This window comes from Carcharodon carcharias, chromosome 30 (genome assembly GCF_017639515.1).
Source record: "Carcharodon carcharias isolate sCarCar2 chromosome 30, sCarCar2.pri, whole genome shotgun sequence".
NCBI classification, from domain to species: Eukaryota; Metazoa; Chordata; class Chondrichthyes; order Lamniformes; family Lamnidae; genus Carcharodon; species Carcharodon carcharias.
The window spans coordinates 13342766-13366506 of record NC_054496.1 but is presented as its reverse complement, the minus strand read 5'-3'; the positions used below and the strand labels follow the sequence as shown (position 1 = coordinate 13366506).

Sequence of the window (23741 nt, the reverse complement as noted above, 5' to 3'; positions counted from 1 at the left end):
TGGAAGGAAGATCATTGATGAAGCAGCTGAAGATGGTTGGGCCTAGGACACTACCCTGAGGAACTCCTGCAGTGATATCCTGGAGCTGAAATGACTGACCTTCAACAACCACAACCATCTTACTTTGTGCTAGGTACGAGCCCAACAAGTGGAGAGTTTTCCTCCTGATTCCCATTGCCTCTAGTTTTGCTAGGGTACACATTGCTCCCACTGTGCATCAGTGGTGGAGGGACTAAATGTTGAAGGTGGTGGATGGGGTGCCAATCAAGCAGGCTTCTTTGTCCTGAATGGTGACAAGCTTCCGGAGTGTTGTATTTAGCTGCACTCATCCAGGCAAGTGGGGAGTATTCCATCACACTCCTGACTTGTGCCTTGTAGATGGTGGACAGGCTTTGGGGAGTCAGGAGGTGAGTCACTCCTCACAGGATTCCTAGCCTCTGACCTGCTTTTGTAGCCACTGTATTTATATGGTTAGTCCTGTTCAGTTTACAGTCAATGGTGACCCCTAAGATGTTGATAGTGGGGGATTCAGCGATGGTAATGCCATTGACTGTCAAAGGACGATGGTTAGATTCTCTCTTGCTGGAGATGATCATTGCCTGGCACTTGTGTGGCACGAATGTTGCTTTCCACTGATCAGACCCAAGCCTGAATGTTGTCCAGGTCTAACTGCATATGGGCATAGAGTGTTTCAGTGTGGCTGATTTTCCGTCCATTAATTGTGATATTCCCTCCCATCAGGGCAACCTCTGCAATGACCCCCCACCCAATGAAACAAACTGACATGCACACTCCTCTCTCCGGCCTGCTTTTACAGAAGTTACTCAATCACAAATGGGTAAACTATTCTGCACACACTCAAAGATCATGCTGAATTGAATAACTTTTTATCATTCACTGGATGTGATCGAAGTTGGCTCGGCCAGCCTTTGTTCCCCATCCCTAGTTGCCCTTGAGAAGGTGGTGGTGAGCTGCCTTCCTGAACCACTGTGGTCCATGTGGTGTAGATACACCCACAGTGCAGTTAGGGAGGGAGTTCCAGGATTTTGATTTTGAAGGAACGGCGATATATTTCTAAGTCAGGAGGGGACCTTCCAGATGGTGGTGTTCCCATGCATCAGCTGCCCTTGTCCTTCTAGGTGTTAGAGGTCACAGGTTTGGAAGGTGCTGTTGAAGGTTGCTGTCTCATGTGCAAAAGTCAACTATAAGAGCTGGAGCACTGTTGGGGTCTACAGCATCATCCCCCCAGGAAAAGATCAGTGCCATGAAGATCCTGAGAATAGTTGGGGACAAGAACATTTCAACCCACGTTGCAAAAGTTGGCGTTGTTACCTCGTGCCCCATTCCATCAAAAGCAACAGCTATTGGTCTTTGAGTATAATAGTCATGAGGTGGTCTTATGGCGCAGTGGGTGGCGTCCCTACCTCTAAGCCAGAAGCTCTGGGTTTCAGTCCCAGCCCAGAACTTGGTGGCCATAACATGCAAATCCTCCCAGCACACGCCAATGGCAGGCTGTAAGAGTGGGAGAGATTCCTGGTCAACCACGTGATGGAGATAACATTGGAGCCAACACCATCATGCTCCATAGCTCCAGGCTACAACAGGCATGTAGAAGTATACATATTGCCACAGCCACTCGGACTCCCTGAGTGAACTGTAACACACCCCCACAATCGTCATATTCTGCCAAAATGATTGTGCGCCTGGAAACGAGTCCATTCTTATCAGTATGTAAATAATTTCAGGCAAATACAAGAGCCAGTAGAGCTAATGAGACGCTTTGAAACAACATTAGTGTGAACTGCAAGGAACATTCAAATTCTGGCTGTCTACATTATCCAAATTAAATGAATCTCTTTAAAAGGGATAGAATGACCCAGAGTGACAGCAGCCTGTAACAAAACTGCAAAAATTATAAAATGATCAATTATTCTAAGACTTGAACATCTAATCTAGGCTGACAGTTAACAGCACGGTATTCAGAGGCTTCGTGGACTTTCACCTGAGGTGTAACACACCAGCCGTGTCTGTGTAACCAGATGGATGGAAAGTTAACTGTTGCTGTTATTCTAAGGAGGGAGAGGGCATCTTCATACCCTGGCCAACATCTGTCCCGCCGCCAACGTCATCAAAAATCAGATTAAATGGTTATTTATCCCATTGCTGTCTGTGGGATCTTGCTGTGCACCAAATGGCTACGGCCTCTGCCTGCCATCAGGGTAGCTGTGGGAGAGCTCTGGGGTGGCAACAAGATGGGGAAAGTGCTGTCGAAGTAAGTACAAGTTCCTTCATTCCCAGAGAACACCACCAGTTCACTGGGAGGATATTGTTCCTCGTTCCAATTTAATTAATGACTGTCAGGGACGAGATTACCGTAATCAGAATCTAAATGGTACTTGGATAAAATACTCCGGTAGTTAAGGTACGGAAGTACAAAAGGACACTTAGCTCATTCCACATAGCACGTGTGTTATAGAAGAGTTCAGAAACAGGCCATTCGGTCCAGCTGCTCTACGCAAGCATCTCCCGTTCTATTTCATCTCACTCTATCAGGATATCCTTCCATCCCTCTCTCCCTCATGTGTTTATTGAGCTCCCCCGTTAATGCATCAATGTTATGCATTCCACCACTCCCTGTTCCACACGAGTTCCACCGCTCTCTGGGTAAAGAAGCATCTCCAGAATTCCCGACTGGATTTATTGTTTGCAGTCTCACTGTTGTGGCTGGTGACAGATGCCTCAGAGCCAATTGTCTGTCCACCCCATCCATTTGCGGAGTGACCTGTGGCACCCAGAGGTACTAAATGAGAGAACAGTACCTGGCTCCTCAGTGCCAGCAACATTCCCACCTCCACCCACCCCTCCCCCGCGCCACCCACCCCTCACTCCACCCACCCCTCCCCCCACCGCCCACCCCTCACTCCCCCACGCCACCCACCTCCACCCACCACCCCCGCCTCCCTGCCCCAACCCACCCATCACCAGCCACTGTACCTTTGGCAAATCTCCTGTGCTTCCTTCATCGTGTGACCAGCACTAATGATATCATCGTGTTCAAAGGTCATCATGGCTTGCATTTCCAAAATGGTAGCATATATCAGGGCGTGGTACATGCTGTTCTTCACCCTGTCAAACAAACGAGAAACAGGTTACTGGCCTCCAATGTCTGAGTTGGTAGGACTCACATGTCCGAACCAGAAGGCTTGAGCATATCACCTCAGTTGACAACCCGGCACTGCGTTATCTTTCAAATATACATTAAACTAAGGTGCTATCTATTTATTCAACTCAGCCTCCAGCCCTGCCTCAGTTCATCTGTCTCCTGAAGCCTTTGTCCTGCCTTGGTTGCCTCCATACTTGACTATTTCAATGTTTGCCAATACCCTCCTGACCTGCCTCTCACCCTCCATTCAAAACTCTACGGCCCATATCCTAATTCACACCAATCCCGTTCACTCTGTCAAGGGTGAGAGTCCTACCAACTATCATCATCCCTGTACTCACTGACCTACATTGGCTCCTAGTCCAACAATGCACCAACTTTAAAATTCTCATCGGTGTTTTCAAAGCCCTCCAAGGCCTCGCCACCCCCTCCCTATCTCTGTAACCTCCTCCAGCCACCCAGCTACACAGGTCCTAAGCTCTGGAATTCCCTGCCTGAACCTCTCAACATCTCTACCTCTCTCCTCCTCCTTAAGACCCTCCTTCAAACCTACCTAACTGTCCCACCTATCTAACATCACCACCTTCTCAAGGGTAATTAGGAATGGGCAACAAATGCTGGACTGACCAGCAACACCCACATCCTGTGAAAGAATAGATTTTTTAAAATCTCACACGTGTCGGTGATAACACTGCTGTGAAACACCTTGGGACGTTTTGCTGTGTTAAAGGCGCTCTATAAATGCAAAGTTATGGTATGACAGCAGCAGTGTTCAAAGAGCAGGGTAGTCCACTGGTGTCCTGGCCGACATTTGCCTCAACCAACCCCATCGTCAATCTGCTGGACCATTTGTTTGTCTGTGGAATCTTGCTGTGTCGAAACGGGCCTTCTGTTTTAGTCTACACAATAACAGCGATTGCTCTTCGAAAAGGGGTCCACTGGATGTGAGGAACGCATCCTAAGGACATCTTAAGATATGATTTGCAAGCAGAGCCTTTGCTTGCTTTAAGTTTCAGTAACGGAATGACCCTATCGAAACAGAAACTTCATCTCCATGGAGACAGGGAGAGAAAAATCGCAATGGGATTGATCCCTCAAAAGGATGTCCAGTGCGGTCAAATGAATGAAAAAGGCCACTATTCTCTAACAAACTAGCAATAAATCTAAGGTTGCCAACCCTCCAGGATTGGGCCAGGAATTGAAGATCAATCTCCAGGACACTGCTGTGTGCAACCCTGGAGAAAAATCATCGGGACGTAAGAAAAGATTTTTTTTTTGCCATTTTCTTTGAACATTTCTCTCTACCAGATACGAAAATATTTAAGATGGGGGAAAAGGTTGTTTGGCTGACCGTCAAGCGTCATCCAATTGGGTAACGAGTCTTATTGCTTTCCAACTGATGTAGGAAGGCAGTGCGTCACAGGGATGGGGGTGTTGGCTGGAGCTTGGGGGGCAAGTCAAGTGATGAAACCTCCAGGAGTACATTTAAATCACAGTTGGCAGCCCTAAACATATCTGATAACGATAGAAGAACATTGATCAGAAAGGTCCATTTCTCTTTCCACAGATGCTGCCTGACCTATTGAGTATTTCACCGCATTTTCCTTTATCATTTCCAATTTCCTGCACCCGCAGTATTTTGCTTTTACATCCAATAATGCGTCTCTTTTGACAAAAGAAAATTGCTATTTGCTCGATTTTGGTTTGACAATATCTAAACGACTTCGTTCAACTACATCCCTCTCTTGAAGGGGTATTTTGATAAGTAACTCCCCTCTCAGTATATCTCAAACTACCTCTCTTCCAGTCATTTTTTTTATCCATTCATGGGATGTGGGCGTCACTGGCTGGGCCAGCATTTATTGCCCATCCCTAGTTGCCCTTGAGAAGGTGGTGGTGAGCTGCCTTTTTGAACCGCTGCAGTCCCATGTGGTGTAGGTACACCCACAGTGCTGTTAGGGAAGGAGCTCCAGGATGTTGACCCAGTGGCAGTGAAGGGACAGCGGTATATTTCCAAGTCAGGATGGTGAGTTACTTGGAGGGGAACCTCCAGGTGGTGGTGTTCCCATCTATCTGCTGCCCGTGTCCTTCAAGGTAGTAGTGGTCGTGGGTTTGGCACTAGTCCCCAGGTGTCAGTAAGGAGGACTTTACAGGGTCAACAGGGCTGCGGTTGTTGTTTCTGATGCCTAGGTCAATGCTGGGTGGTCTGTCCGGTTTCGTTCCTTTTTTTTAAGTCTTTGTAGAAGTTTGATACAAGTGGGTGGCTTGCTTGGCCATTTCAGAAGGCATTTAAGCTTGGGTCTGGAGTCACGTGTAGGCCAGACCAGGTAAGGATGACAGAGTTCCTTCCCTAAAGGGCATTAGTGAACCAGATGGGTTTTTACAACAATCGACAATGGTTTCATGGTCATCGTTAGACTTTGAATTCCAGATTTTTATTGAATTCAAATTCCACCATCTTCCGTAGCGAGATTTGAACCCGGGTTTGAATTACCCCGGGTCTCATGGATTATTAGGCCAGCAACAATCCCACTACGCCATCGCCTCCTCTGAGTTACCAGTTACCACCAAGGAATAGCACCTTCAGAGACCTTTCCCTCCCTGCCTTCAACGAGAGTAATCACTCCTGCTGCACCATAGCTCAGGGCGATCTCTCAGACTGATCACCATGGTTCCCATTGCTATGGTAGATGAGGGCTGGTGAGTGGAATTCCCCAGATTTTTACCCCATCCAGGTACTTGCTGTGGCGATATAGTACAGTGAAGGTTTAATAGGTCCCTGGAAAGAGGGGGTCATCCTATGATGAGAGGCCGAACAAATTGGGCCTGTATTCTCTGGAGTTTAGAAGAATGAGAGGTGATCTCATTGAAACCTACAAGATTCTGAAGGGGTTTGACAGGGTGTATACTGAGAGATTGTTTCCATGGGTCGGGGAACCTAGAACAAGGGGGCACAGTCTCAGGATAAGGGGCCGATTATTTAGGACTGAGATAAGGAGAAATCATTTCACTCAAAGGGTTGTGAATCTTTGGAATTCTTTATTCCAGAGGATTGTGGATGCTCCATTGTGGAATATATTTAAGGCTGGGATAGAGAGATTTTTGGTCTCTCAGGGAATCAAGAGATATGGAGAGTGGGTGGGCAAGTGGAGTTGAAGCCCAAGATCAGCCATGATTGTATTGAATGGTGAAGCAGGATCAACAGGCCTACACCTACTCCTATTTCTTATATTCCCCTATCCCTCCACTCTAAAAGTTCTCTCCCTCTCCCAGGACATGACACAGTTTTGGGTGAGGTGCAGGGTATACATATCGTGATAGCACCTGTTCGGGACTGGCTGGATGGAGCTGAGGGCGATTGCTGGGTTGGGCTGGGTTATTGCACCATGGCTGATACCACAGTCGAGACCAATCCCAGCCTCAACGAATGGTCACATGCAGGTACCTCCCAGCAGCGATCGGCAGACGGGGATCAGTACCCTGGAGTGCCCCACTCTCCAAAATTACATGCGCTAAAGAAACGTAGGTTATTACTGTCTTTTCCCCGATCGAGTTAAGGGTCATCCAGGCCAATCCTAGTAACTATACTGCCAGCCCCAGGGCTTATTTGACCCAGGGCAGATGTGGGGGCAAAGAGGTAAGTCAACTTGGGATCTGCCTTTTCTCTTTGTCTCAGTACCAGGCTGGGTGCCACATGAGGACATAAAGCAATTTGTGACAGACATGGATTCAAAAGGCCGAACAGCCTCCTTCTGCGCCACCATGATCCTATAACTATGTCTCTGTGCTCCGAAAACTCATGTTAATCATTCATAACTGCTCCATCTCCGCCCCATCAAACCACCCGGCAGCTTGCGACTTCAGTTGAGCACACGAGAAGGGAACGGAGACCTTTCCCCCTGCAGGGACAGTCCCTGCTTCTGAGTTTAGAAGCTGTCCTAATGACCATGTCCCCCAGCGCCAGAGGTCGCAACACGCCCAACGTCGCAGGATTACCAACTTGGGCTTCGTGGTAGCATCTTGCCACCAAGTCAGAGGTGAATGGTTTCTCGCCTCATTCAAGATCTGAGCTGACATTAACCTGCAGCGCTGAAGGAGTGCAGCAGTGTTGGCGGTGCTGCCTGCCGAATGAGACATTAAAAGGCATCTGCTCTTTCAGTGTTACGCTCTAGGTAACCAGGTGGTGAAGGGTAAAATGGAACCACGCTTACTTACAGGGACACACACATTAAAAACATGCACCTCCAAAACACAACAAGCCCAGTTTCAGTCTGCTCCTACTTACAGCTCAAGTGAATCCCCAGTTAACGATAATAACCCACGTAAAATTAAACACTCAATTAATATACAATTATCACTCAGGTGGGCCTAAAAGATCCCGTGGCACTATTTAATGATCAGCAGGGGTATTCCAGACATGCACTAAACAAGATGGCAGATTCACTTGTTTTTTTTCATTTTATCACTGTTCCTTCGCCAACAAAACAGCATTGACTTCCGGAAGTAATTCAACCAGAAAAATGCTTTGTGACATCCTGCTGATGTGACGTTACAGAGATTCAAGCTGCTTCTGTCTACCTCCGTTTTTTAATTGCCCCATCAACGCATTGTTTCTTCCCTCTGAGTTGATTCATTCTGATACAATGAGAAGGAGCATTAACCACGAAAAGGAAGGGGGGGAGCAAACTTCAGGGGCAGGTCACAAACAGCAGGCCCTCCTTCATCCCGAACACTTTGTAAACATACAAGCGAATCCCAGTGACTCTGGCAATGACAAAAGCCATGCAAGTGAGGAAAGCGGACATGTAGATCAGCTGGTTCACTACCCCCTACCCCAACCCCCACCTACCACCCTCCAGTTTTCATACCCAAAATCACAAAAAGCACATTCCTTAGATAACCTTCAACACCTCTTTGTCCTTTTGTCTGTGACATCTTTTGGTTATCTCCCACCTATTACTGGCTTCTTGTCCCAACAACACCCCCCCCCCTCCTTAAACCAGCTGATATTTCACCCCTTTCCTATTTTTACTTAGTTCTGTTGAAGAGTCACGAGGACTCGAAACGTCAACTGTGCTCTTCTTCGGCGATGCTGCCAGACCTGCTGAGTTTTTCCAGGTATTTCTGTTTCTGTTTTTGTTTTGGATTTCCAGCATCCGCAGTTCTTTGCTTTTTATCGCAAAAAGCAGGGCTAGACTGGGAAATCTTCCAGCCTGTTTTATTTTCCATTCATGGGCTTTGCTGGCTGGGCCAGCATTTATTGCCCATCCTTAGTTGCCCTTGAGAAGGTGGTGGTGAGCTGCCTTCTTGAGCCGCTGCAGTCCACGCGGTATAGGTACACCCACAGTGTTGTTAGGGAGGGAGCTCCAGGATTTTGAGCCAGCGACAGTGAAGGAACGGCTGATATATTTCCAAGTCAACCTATTCTCCTTAGTCCCAACACCCCACCTCCCACACCAGTAATAAGCTATTGCCATTACTATGCACTGATAAATTTGTCAGCACGCGTGTCCGAGTAGGTTTTTGCAATAGGCGGGAACTCACCCATCGCTGGCTGCAACATTGGCGGCCGAGCCTTCAGTCATCCAGGACATAAGCTGTGGAATTCCCTCCCCAAACCACTCTGCCATCCTATCTTCCTTGGAGAAACCTTTTAAAACTTGCCCATTCGGCTGAGCTGGTAGTTATCCGCCCTCTTTGGTGCAGCATCCACTTTTTTTATACAATTATACTTCCATTTTCTTCTAATGGCGCTTGATAACTGCAGAGAATTTACACTCTGCCCAATCCACTAGTCGATGTGGCTCACCTCACGCAATAATCAACATCTTGGGGGTTACCACTGACCAGAAACTGAACTGGACTAGCCATATAAATACTGTGGCTACAAGAGCAAGTCAGAGGCTAGGAATCCTGCGATGAGTAACTCACCTCCTGACTCCCCAAAGCCTGCCCACCATCTACAAGGCACCAAGTCAGGAGTGTGATGGAATACTCCCCACTTGCCTGGATGGGTGCAGCTCCAGCAACACTCAAGAAGCTTGACACCATCCAGGACAAAGCAGCCCACTTGATTGGCACCCCTTCCACAAACATTCACTCCCTCCACCACCAACGCACAGTAACAGCAGTGTGTACCATCTACAAGATGCACTGCAGCAACTCACCAAGGCTCCTTAGGCAGCACCTTCCAAACCCATGACCACTACCATCTTGAAGGGCAAAGATAGCAGATAAATGGGAACATCACCACCTGGAAGTTCCCCTCCAAGTCACTCCCCATCCTGACTTGGAAATATATCGCCATTCCTCCACTGTCGCTGGGTCAAAATCTTGGAAGTCCTTCCCTAACAGCACTGTGGGTGTACCTATGCCACATGGACTGCAGCGGTTCAAGAAGGCAGCTCACCACCACCTGTTCAAGGGCAACTAGGGGTGGGCAACAAATGCTGGCCTAGCCAGCGACGCCCACGTCCCATAAATGAATTTTTAAAATTTTTTTTGTTAAATAACAAATTAAAAAAAGGTAATGAAGCTGTTGGAACGATGGTGCCAAACGCCAGCTCAGTCTGCCCTCTCCAGAGAAGATCCCATGCCGCTATTTCAAAGAAGCGGTGCAGGGACATTCTCCTGATTATCTGGCCAGTACTTATCCTTCGGCTAACAATTACTAAAACAAACGATCTGATCAGATTGCTCTTTTTTGGATCTTGCTGTGCCCAAACTGGCTGCGTCATTCCATCAGCGACTTCATTCCAAAAGCAGTTCACTGATAGTAAAACGCTTTGGGGCGTGCTGAGGTTCTGAAATTACTTCCCGCTTTTCTCCTAATTGGCTCGGCTCCCTGTCCTCACATTCCTGATTCTCCACCGGGGGAAACCATTCCTCTATATCTACCCTATCGAATCAGTTTCACACTTTAAAAGCCTCAATCAGATCACCTCTCAATCTTCTGTATTCAAGAGAATACAGTCGAGCCAGCTTCAGGCAACCTGCCCTCAAAACTTAATCCTCATAAACCATTTAAAACCCCGGTGATAAACCTCATTGCCTTGTGAGCTCCTATTTTTCAAGGATCTGTTAATCTCCAACCTCAGTTGTCGCTGATTATATCTGAATCCACAGAGAGGCGATAATTAAACTGCTGTTGACACATGAGGCAGGAGCCAGGAAAGGTATCGTTTACTCAAGGCCGGGGAGCCAGCTTCTAAGTAAACTCAAGTCCACGTCAGCAGATTCTGTACCACTGCCCAACACAGTTCCAACGAGTCACCTGCAAGTTTTCAGATATTATTTTCTTTTCAGAGAGTATTGTTTTCTTTTGTCAGTTCCAGTTTTACCGCTCCCATTATTTTCTGGAAAATTGTGGATCCTGCTGGAGGACTCTCGTGTAAATGGTGAGGCTTCCACAGGGAAGCTGCCGAACCTGAAGATCTTACTGAATGGTGGAGCAGGTTCAAGGGGCCGAATGGCCCACCCCAGTTCCTAATTCTGATGTTCTTATATCCTGGAAGAATTTCAGAAAGAAATTCCAGGCAAGATCAAACTTCCCTTACGCAGACAGACACAGAACCACACAGACAGACACACTCTCTCTCTCGCACATTCATTCACGTACACTCGCTCCCTCTCTCTCTCCCTCTCTCACTCTCGCAGATGCTCGCTCTCTCTCTCACACACACAAACACACACACCCCAACACACAAACAAACACACACACACACACAAACAAACACACACAAACACACACAAACAAACACACACAAACAAACAAACACACACACACTATGACTTTGACAGTTGCTAAGACTTCTCTGGGAGTTGAAGTTATAACTTTAGCTCATTTACAAAAGGTAACCAAAGTTAAGTTAATGGAATTGGCGGATAAGTTACAATCGGGAATACCTGCAGGGGTAAGGATATCAGGCATAACTGAAGGTGTAGCACAGCATTTAAAGTTGGAAGTGATACCTGACACTAGTGAGTCACAGCTGGAGGTAGTGAGACTTCAGTTAGAAATGAAGAAGCTGGAACTTGAACAAGCAAAGGAAATGAAAAAACTTGAGAGGCAGTGGAAAAGAAAGGATAGAGAAAAAATGAAAAGGAAAGGACATTTCAAAGGGAGCGAGTGGAAAGGCAGGGGAAAGAGAGGAAGCTGGAACTGGAATTCCAGGCGAGAGAGAGAAGGATAAAGAAAGAGAGGCAAGAGGAAGAGAGAAGGAATGAGAAAGAGAATACCAGGGGGAAGCGATGGCGAAGTGTTATTGTCACTGGACTAGTGACCCAGGGACCCAGGGTAATGCTCTGGGCACCCGGGTTCAAATCCCACCACAGCAGATGGTAGAATTTGAATTCAATAAAAATATGGAATTAAAAATCTAATGATGACCATGAAACCATTACAAAAACAGAATTACCTGGAAAAACTCAGCAGGTCTGGCAGCATCGGCGGAGAAGAAAAGAGTTGACGTTTCGAGTCCTCATGACCCTTCGACAGAACTTGAGTTCGAGTCCAGGAAAGAGCTGAAATATAAGCTGGTTTAAGGTGTGTGTGTGGGGGGCGGAGAGATAGAGAGATAGAGAGGTGGAGGGGGTTGGTGTGGTTGTAGCGACAAACAAGCAGTGATAGAAGCAGATCATCAAAAGATGTCAACAACAATAGTACAATAGAACACATAGGTGTTAAAGTTAAAGTTGGTGATATTATCTAAACGAATGTGCTAATTAAGAATGGATGGTAGGGCACTCAAGGTATAGCTCTAGTGGGTTTTTTTTTATATAATGGAAATAGGTGGGAAAAGGAAAATCTTTATAATTTATTGGGAAAAAAATTTTCCCAATAAATTATAAAGATTTTCCTTTTCCCACCTATTTCCATTATATAAAATAAAAAAAAAATTTTCCCAATAAATTATAAAGATTTTCCTTTTCCCACCTATTTCCATTATATAAAATAAAAAAAAACCCACTAGAGCTATACCTTGAGTGCCCTACCATCCATTCTTAATTAGCACATTCGTTTAGATAATATCACCAACTTTAACTTTAACACCTATGTGTTCTATTGTACTATTGTTGTTGACACCTTTTGATGATCTGCTTCTATCACTGCTTGTTTGTCGCTACAACCACACCAACCCCCTCCACCTCTCTGTCTCTCTATCTCTCCGCCCCCCACACACACACCTTAAACCAGCTTATATTTCAGCTCTTTCCTGGACTCGAACTCAAGTTCTGTCGAAGGGTCATGAGGACTCGAAACGTCAACTCTTTTCTTCTCCGCCGATGCTGCCAGACCTGCTGAGTTTTTCCAGGTAATTCTGTTTTTGTTTTGGATTTCCAGCATCCGCAGTTTTTTTGTTTTTTTCACCATGAAACCATTGTTGATTGTCACAAAAACCCATCTGGTTCACTAATGCCCTTTAGGGAAGGAAATCTGTCATCCTTACCTGGCATGTGATTCCAGACCCACACTCCCAGCCCTTGGAAATGGCACAGCCGCAGCTCACCACCATCTTCTCAAGGGCAACTATGGATGGGCCATAAATACTGGCCCAGCCAGCAAAGCCCACATCCCATGAATGATTTTTTTAAAAACAGCTTAAAAGGCTGGAAGTTAAAAAAGGGATCTCAGATTCTGAGGAAAGTTCTGATGATGAAAAACACCTTTAACCTAAAACCCAGCGGAGAGATGTTTAAATTTGTACAAGCTCCTCCAAAGTTTGAGGAAAGAGCTGTTGGAGCATTCTTTATTTCACTTGAGAAGATAGCTTAACAGATGAAATGGCCACAGGAGAACTGGACATTGTTGTTACAATCCAGGTTGGTGGGTACAGCACATAAGGTTTGTGCTTCACTGTCAGAAGAAATGTCAGTGAACTATGAGGTGGTATTTTTAAGTGTATTTGAGTTGGTTCCTGAGGCAGAAATTTAGGAATAAGAGAAAACAGCCTGGGCAAACTTATATTGAGTTTGAAAGAGTAAAACAATGTAATTTTGACCAGTGGATACGGACATTAAAGATAGAGATGACATATGCAGCTCTTGGCGTAGTATTTCTTTTGGAAGAATTTAAAGATTCAATTCCTTCGGTAGTGAGAACTCATGTGGAGGAACAGAGGGTTCAAACGGTAAGACAAGCAGCTGAGATAGCTGATGATTATGAGTTAGTTCATAGAGCAAAACCTTTCTTTCGTCATCCTTTTAAATTAGAGAAGGGTAGAAAGTGGGAAGGTGAAAGGAAGGTGAGCAGTCAGGGAAGAGAAGGAGTAGGTGGAAATTTGCAGGAAGTTTTTTTCCCTCAGGATAAAAAGGAAGACGCTGAGGGTAGGAATGACACCCAAAAATTGAGGTGTTTTCATTGTAATAAAGTCGGATACACAAAATCAGTATGTTGGGCATTACAGGTAAAATCTGTTGGAATTATAGGGGTGCAAAAAAGTTCTGGAAGTAAAAGTACTGTGGGTTCTGAAGTTCAGGCACAGAAATGAAACAGTGGTTTGTGTACAGATAAGACGGACAATCAGTGATAGGTAAAGAAGTGGGAATGTGTTCACAATTCACCCAAGAGAATTCTGAGGAGCGGGTTGCAGAAATGTTTAAAGACTTTGTGTGTGAAGGGAAAGTCTTTCCATGTGTACAGGGTGGAGTAGGTAAAGGTGTTAAAATTTTAAGAGACACAGTGGCTAGTCAATTCTTAATGCTGTGGGATAGTGACATTTGTTCATAGGGAGTATTGCAGGAACAGTTGATAATAAGTGAGGTTCACAGAGATGCTAAACTTATTCCAATGTGGAAGGTAAATTTAAAGAGCGAGTGGAAAACAGGTTGTTGGAATGGTGGAAAGGTTGCACGCCCCCCTTCACACACACACACACACACACACACACACACCCCTATCTCCCCCCCGCCACACACACACACACACCCCTATCTCCCCCACGCCACACACACACATATATCCCTATCTCCCCCCGCCACACACACACACACACATCTCTATCTCCCCCCGCCACACACACACCCCTATCTCACCCCGCCACACACACACACATCTCTATCTCCCCCCCACCACACACACACACACACACACACACCCCTATCTCCCCCCGCCACACACACACACACACATCTCTATCTCCCCCCGCCACACACACACACACACACCCCTATCTCCCCCCGCCACACACACACACACACACATCTCTATCTCCCCCCGCCACACACACACACATATCCCTATCTCCCCCCGCCACACACACACACACACATCTCTATCTCCCCCCGCCACACACACACACATCTCTATCTCCCCCCCGCCACACACACACACACACACACACACCCCTATCTTCCCCCGCCACACACACACACACACATCTCTATCTCCCCCCGCCACACACACACACACACACATATCCCTATCTCCCCCCGCCACACACACACACACATCTCTATCTCCCCCCGCCACACACACACCCCTATCTCACCCCGCCACACACACACCCCTATCTCACCCCGCCACACACACACCCCTATCTCACCCCGCCACACACACCCCTATCTCACCCCGCCACACACACACCCCTATCTCACCCCGCCACACACACACACATCTCTATCTCACCCCGCCACACACACACACACACCCCTATCTCCCCCCGCCACACACACACACACACCCCTATCTCGCCCCCTTCACACACACACCCCTATCTCCCCCCGCCACACACACACATCCCTATCTCGCCCCCTTCACACACACACCCCTATCTCCCCCCCTTCACACACACACACACCCCTATCTCCCCCCCCACCACACACACACACACCCCTATCTCCCCCCGCCACACACACACCCCTATCTCCCCCCCTTCACACACACACCCCTATCTCCCCCCCTTCACACACACACCCCTATCTCCCCCCCTTCACACACACACCCCTATCTCCCCCCCTTCACACACACACCCCTATCTCCCCCCCTTCACACACACACCCCTATCTCCCCCCCCGCCACACACACACCCCCATCTCCCCCCCTTCACACACACACACACACCCCTAACTCCCCCCCGCCACACACACACCCCCATCTCCCCCCCTTCACACACACACCCCTATCTCCCCCCGCCACACACACACCCCTATCTCCCCCCGCCACACACACACCCCTATCTCCCCCCCTTCACACACACACCCCTATCTCCCCCCCCGCCACACACACACCCCCATCTCCCCCCCTTCACACACACACACACACCCCTATCTCCCCCCCGCCACACACACACCCGCATCTCCCCCCCTTCACACACACACCACTATCTCCCCCCCTTCACACACACACCCCTATCTCCCCCCCGCCACACACACACCCCCATCTCCCCCCCTTCACACACACACACACACACAAACCTATCTCCCCCCCGCCACACACACACCCCCATCTCCCCCCCTTCACACACACACCCCTATCTCCCCCCGCCACACACACACCCCTATCTCCCCCCGCCACACACACACACACACACACCCCTATCTCCCCCACGCCACACACACACACCGCTATCTCCCCCCCGCCACACACACACACACCCCTATCTCCCCCCCGCCACACACACACCCCCATCTCCCCCCCTTCACACACACACCCCTATCTCCCCCACGCCACACACACACACACCTATCTCCCCCCGCCACACACACACACACCTATCTCCCCCCGCCACACACACACACCCCTATCTCCCCCCGCCACACACACACACACACACACCCCTATCTCCCCCACGCCACACACACACACACCTATCTCCCCCCGCCACACACACACACACCTATCTCCCCCTGCCACACACACACACACACCCCTATCTCCCCCCGCCACACACACACCCCTATCTCCCCCCGCCACACACACACCCCTATCTCCCCCCGCCACACACACACCCCTATCTCCCCCCGCCACACACACACCCCTATCTCCCCCTGCCACACACACACCCCTATCTCCCCCCGCCACACACACACCCCTATCTCCCCCTGCCACACACACACACATCTCTATCTCCCCCCCACCACACACACACAGACACACACACACACACCCCTATCTCCCCCCGCCACACACACCCCCCTATCTCCCGCCGCCACACACACACACACACCCCTATCTCCCCCTGCCACACACACCCCTATCTCCCCCCCCGCCACACACACACCCCTATCACCCCCCTGCCACACACACACACCCCTATTTCCCCCCCCACCACACACACACACCCCTATCTCCCCCCGCCACACACACACACACACCCCTATCTCCCCCCCGCCACACACACACCCTTATCTCCCCCCCTTCACACACACACACACCCCTATCTCCCCCCCTTCACACACACACACACCCCTATCTCCCCCCCACCACACACACACATCCCTATCTCCCCCCCCCGCCACACACACACACCCCTATCGCCCCCCCCGCCACACACACACACACACCCCTATCTCCCCCCCTTCACACACACACCCCGCTATCTCCCCCCCACCACACACACACACACCCCTATCTCCCCCCCACCACACACACACACACCCCTATCTCCCCCCCGCCACACACACACCCCTATCTCCCCCCCGCCACACACACACACACACCCTTATCTCCCCCACTTCACACACACACCCCCCTATCTCCCCCCCGCCACACACACACCCCTATCTCCCCCCCGCCACACACACACCCCTATCTCCCCCCCGCCACACACACACCCCTATCTCCCCCCCGCCACACACACACCCCTATCTCCCCCCGCCACACACACACCCCTATCTCCCCCCCGCCACACACACACCCCTATCTCCCCCCCGCCACACACACACCCCTATCTCCCCCCCCGCCACACACACACACACACCCCTATCTCCCCCCCGCCACACACACACACACACCCCTATCTCCCCCCCTTCACACACACACACACACCCCTATCTCCCCACCACACACACACACACACACCCCTATCTCCCCCCCGCCACACACACACACACACCCCTATCTCCCCCCCGCCACACACACACCCCTATCTCCCCCACGCCACACACACCCCTATCTCCTCCCCGCCACACACACACACACCCCTATCTCCCCCCCCACACACACACCCCTATCTCCCCCCCACCACACACACACCCCTATCTCCCCCCCGCCACACACACACACACACACATCCCTACCTCCCCCCAACACACACACATCCCTACCTCCCCCACACACACACACACACATCCCTACCTCCCCCGCAACACACACACACACACACATCCCTACCTCCCCCGCAACACACACACATCCCTACCTCCCCCACACACACACACACACATCCCTACCTCCCCCGCAACACACACACATCCCTACCTCCCCCGCAACACACACACATCCCTACTCCCCCACACACACACACACACATCCCTATCTCCCCCCCGCCACACACACACCCCTATCTCCCCCACGCCACACACACCCCTATCTCCTCCCCGCCACACACACACACACCCCTATCTCCCCCCCCACACACACACCCCTATCTCCCCCCCACCACACACACACCCCTATCTCCCCCCAGCCACACACACACACACACACATCCCTACCTCCCCCCAACACACACACATCCCTACCTCCCCCACACACACACACACACATCCCTACCTCCCCCGCAACACACACACACACACACATCCCTATCTCCCCCCCGCCACACACACACACACACCCCTATCTCCCCCCCGCCACACACACACCCCTATCTCCCCCACGCCACACACACCCCTATCTCCTCCCCGCCACACACACACACACCCCTATCTCCCCCCCCACACACACACCCCTATCTCCCCCCCACCACACACACACCCCTATCTCCCCCCCGCCACACACACACACACACACATCCCTACCTCCCCCCAACACACACACATCCCTACCTCCCCCACACACACACACACACATCCCTACCTCCCCCGCAACACACACACACACACACATCCCTACCTCCCCCGCAACACACACACATCCCTACCTCCCCCACACACACACACACACATCCCTACCTCCCCCGCAACACACACACATCCCTACCTCCCCCGCAACACACACACATCCCTACCTCCCCCACACACACACACACACATCCCTAACTCCCCCGCAACACACACACATCCCTACCTCCCCCACATACACACACACACATCCCTACCTCCCCCGCAACACACACACATCCCTACCTCCCCCACACACACACACACACATCCCTACCTCCCCCGCAACACACACACATCCCTACCTCCCCCGCAACACACACACATCCCTACCTCCCCCACACACACACACACACATCCCTACCTCTCCCCCCCCACACACACATCCCTACCTCCCCCACACACACATCCTTACCTCTCCCCCCCCACACACACATCCCTACCTCCCCCGCAACACACACACATCCCTACCTCCCCCACACACACACACACACATCCCTACCTCCCCCACACACACACACACACATCCCTACCTCTCCCCCCCCACACACACATCCCTACCTCCCCCACACACACATCCTTACCTCTCCCCCCCCACACACACATCCCTACCTCCCCCCCCACACACACACACACACATCCCTACCTCCCCCGCAACACACACACATCCCTACCGCCCCCACACACACACACACACACATCCCTACCTCCCCCACACACACACACATCCCTACCTCCCCCGCAACACACACACATCCCTACCGCCCCCACACACACACACACACACATCCCTACCTCCCCCACACACACACACACACACATCCCTACCTCCCCCACACACACACACACACACATCCCTACCTCCCCCGCAACACACACACATCCCTACCTCCCCCGCAACACACACACATCCCTACCTCCCCCGCAACACACACACATCCCTACCTCCCCCGCAACACACACACATCCCTACCTCCCCCGCAACACACACACATCCCTACCTCCCCCACACACACACACACATCCCTACCTCCCCCACACACACACACATCCCTACCGCCCCCACACACACATCCCTACCGCCCCCACACACACATCCCTACCGCCCCCACACACACATCCCTAAAGCCCCCACACACACATCCCTACCGCCCCCACACACACATCCCTACCTCCCCCACACACACATCCCTACCTCCCCCACACACACATCCCTACCTCCCCCACACACACATCCCTACCTCCCCCACACACACATCCCTACCTCCCCCACACACACATCCCTACCTCCCCCACACACACATCCCTACCTCCCCCACACACACATCCCTACCTCCCCCCCACACACACACACATCCCTACCTCCCCCCAACACACACACATCCCTACCTCCCCCACACACACATCCCTACCTCCCCCACACACACATCCCTACCTCCCCCACACACACATCCCTACCTCCCCCACACACACATCCCTACCTCCCCCACACACACACACACATCCCTACCTCCCCCACATACACACACACATCCCTACCTCCCCCACACACACACACACACATCCCTACCTCCCCCACACACACACACACACATCCCTACCTCCCCCACACACACACACACACACATCCCTACCTCCCCCACACACACACACACATCCCTACCTCCCCCACACACACACACACACATCCCTACCTCCCCCACACACACACACACACATCCCTACCTCCCACACACACACACACACACATCCCTACCTCCCACACACACACACACACACATCCCTACCTCCCCCACACACACACACACACACACACACATCCCTACCTCCCCCACACACACACACACATCCCTACCTCCCCCCCACACACACACACACACACACATCCCTACCTCCCCCACACACACACACACACATCCCTACCTCCCCCACACACACACACACACATCCCTACCTCCCCACACACACACATCCCTACCTCCCCACACACACACATCCCTACCTCCCCACACACACACATCCCTACCTCCCCACACACACACATCCCTACCTCCCCACACACACACACACACACACATCCCTACCTCCCCCACACACACACACACACATCCCTACCTCCCCCACACACACATCCCTACCTCCCCCCCCCCACACACACATCCCTACCTCCCCGCCCCACACACACATCCCTACCTCCCCGCCCCACACACACATCCCTACCTCCCCGCCCCACACACACATCCCTACCTCCCCCACACACACATCCCTACCTCCCCCACACACACATCCCTACCTCCCCCACACACACATCCCTACCTCCCCCACACACACATCCCTACCTCCCCCACACACACATCCCTACCTCCCCCACACACACATCCCTACCTCCCCCACACACACATCCCTACCTCCCCCCCACACACACACACATCCCTACCTCCCCCACACACACACACACAACCACCCCTACCCGCACACACCCCTACCCGCACACACCCCTACCCGCACACACCCCTACCCGCACACACCCCTACCCGCACACACCCCTACCCGCACACACCCCTACCCGCACACACCCCTACCCGCACACACCCCTACCCGCACACACCCCTACCCGCACACACCCCTACCCGCACACACCCCTACCCGCACACACCCCTACACACGCTCTAGCAGGGAGCAGCTGGGCAATGTTAAGCAGGAACCTTAGCTTTCTTCCCTGCTGTAAAGACATTAAAGCTAATTGCTGTCTAGACCTCAGTCTCTGGAGGCTTCAAGCATCATTCCTGATGATAAAAATGAACATAAGGAGACAGATGCGGCAGGAAAAATTAATTTTTGGCTTAAAAAAAACATTTATGTTTAGTGTTTAATAACGACAATTTATATTTATTTGGCATCTTTAACAGAATTAAACTTACCAAGGAGCTTCACAGGAGCTTTATAAAACAAAGTGTGATGCTGAGCCACAGGGTGATATATGGGCAAACAGCCAAAACCTCGGTCAAAGGAGGTAAGTTTTAAGGAGTGTCTTAAAGGAGGAATGTGAAGTAGAGAGGTTCTTGGAGAGTATTCCAGAGCTCGGGGCCCTGGCAGCTGAAGGCACGGCTGCCAAACAGTTAGAATCGAGGACGCGCAAGAGACTAAAATTCGAGAAATGCAAATATCTTGGTGAGCTGTGGAGCTGGAGGAGATTACATTTTAAAACCAAGGTGTTGCTTGACCGAGGGCCAATGTAGGTCAGCGAGCGCAGGGGCTGATAGTGGAATGGGACTTGGTGCACACGTTAGGATACAGGCAGTAGGATGACCTCAAGTTTCGGGAAGGTAGAAGGCCAGCTAGGAGTGCAATAGAATGGTGAAGGCTGGAGGTAACAAAGGCATGGATAAGGGTTTCAGCAGCAGGTGAGCTGAGGCAGGAGAGAAGCTGGGCATAATTTAAGCATTTCTGGACATTTATATCCGTTATCTTAAATAAAGATTACACGCTCACATAAACAGCTTATCACACTTCAAAAACATCCCACAGCATTTCATGTGCGATAAATTACTCTGAGGTGCCGTTTCCATTATGGCAGCCATTTTGTGGACAGAAAGATCCCACAAGTGAGTCGTCCATCTGTGCTTGGTGCATACCAGGGGAACTCACGTCTGTCCTTTCAACAGAGCTATCGGATCCTTAACATCCACGAGAGCCACTGAAACAGGCAGATGGGACTCAAGGATGGTGCCTCTGACAATGTAGCACTCCTCCAGTACTGACCAGATTTATGAGCTTAAGTCGGCTAGAATGGACTTGCCGGTGTGCAAAGGGCATTCAGCTGATGTTCCAACATTGGAAAGTTTACCTTGGTTTCAGCATCTCCAGACTTTCACTGAATTGGTTGTTAAGAAACATGTCCATGGCTGACATACATTCATCAAGGGACGTCTTCAGGTCTACACTTGGGGAACTGCACAAAATTAAATTGAAGAAAGAATTAGAATATATTTCACTGCTATTCTTCTCCCCTCCTGATCCCTCGCTGGGGAACAAACCCGTAACCACCAGGGTGCTCAGGTTAATGATATCAGACGTGTAAGCACCGCACCATTAATTTTTCAGGATGCACTCTGCTTCCTCTTGGCCGTGAGTAAAGAAAAAAAGAAACAAACTATGGAGGTGTAGCTATCCCAGTGTTCATAGCAGCAGTGAAAGCTCCCTATTAAAATTACACTTTCGGAAGATGGTTTTCCACCCCCTCACCCCGCACCTCAATGTTGGGATAGCTTCACCTCACAGCTAAAGGAAAAGCCTTTAACATTAACCCTCACAAGAGAGGCTGCACATGTGAAACAAAAGGAACGATAGTAAGAAACAATAAAGAGAAAAGAGGAACGTTATTAGGAGCCAAGTGATTTTACTGGTGCCTTCTAATGGTTCCTGTGGCGCATGGCGATGGATGCAGCTTGCCTCCTTTAGCCATTATCCACGGCTCAGACATAGCATTTCCTCGTCCGAGTCAGAGAGTCGCGGGTTCAAGTCCCACTCCAGAGACTTGAGCCCAAAATCTAGGCCAACACTCCCAGCGAAATACAGCACTGTCAGAGGTGCCATCTTTCAGGTGACACATCAAACCGAGGTCCCGTCTGCCCTCTCAAGTAAATGTAAACCACCTCCCCCCCCACCCCGACCCCCCCATCCCCACCAACCCCTATGGTACTAATTTGAAGAAAAGCAGGAGAGATCTCCCCAGTGCCCTGACCGACATTTATCCCTTAACCAACATCGCTTAATATAAAAAGATTATCTGGTCGTTATCACGTTGCTGTTTGTTTATGGGATCTAGCTGTGCGCTAACTGGCTGCCGCATTTCCGACATTACAGTGGCTACGCTTCAAAAAGTGCTTCATTGACTGACAGGAGGTCATGTGGCTGAGGGGATTGTGTTGACAGCACGGGTAGATTGGCTGCTGGTCTGCCGATGACTGGCTTCAAGGCCCTGTTGGTCTTTCCCCATCCCTCACTTTCCCAAGTTGCTCAGTGAGTGCTGCTTAGGCCTACAGGCAACTCTGGGCCCACACCACCTAGCTGATTGTGAGGTGGCCCAGCTACTGCCATTCAGTTATAAAAGCAATTGCTTCAAGAGTGCAAACAACTGACAATATCTCTCAGCGAGTAGGGATGGACTATAAATGCAGCCTTGCACGTCAGTGCCCACATCCCAACAGCACAGAAACAGGCCATTCGGCATTTATGCCCCACATCAGCTTCTTTCCGCATCAATTTGCCTAACCCTATTGACATATTCTTCTATCCCATTCTCCCTTATGAACTTATCTCGCTTTCCCTTTAAGACATCGCTGCTAGTTGCCCAGACCAGTCCTAGGATGCAGTTACATTCTAACCACTCTCGGGTCTTATCCTATCTCCAGTTGCTGGACTCCAACCCACCATCTTACCAATCGCATTCACTCTACAAACTTTTAAAACTTACATCTGGTGTTACCTAGCCACTTGTTTATTCTCCTATTCAAACTATAGGATCTTGGTTTTC

General features: G+C 50.5%; 1 protein-coding gene across 2 annotated transcripts in view; it reads right to left on the bottom strand.

The window, feature by feature from the left end:
• Positions 1 to 23741, bottom strand: part of zgc:158403 (tetratricopeptide repeat protein 39A) — a 73549-nt gene that overhangs the window by 37850 nt on the left and 11958 nt on the right. For both annotated transcript variants that reach the window (XR_005941710.1, XM_041177376.1), the window contains exons 2-3: positions 22053 to 22157; positions 2995 to 3126 (exon numbers count right to left, since the gene is read on the bottom strand). Coding sequence is in view for 1 of the 2 variants with exons in the window: in XM_041177376.1 (XP_041033310.1) it covers positions 2995 to 3126; positions 22053 to 22157 (237 nt within the window). In the remaining variant the exon portion in view is untranslated. The remainder of the gene's footprint in view (positions 1 to 2994; positions 3127 to 22052; positions 22158 to 23741) is intronic.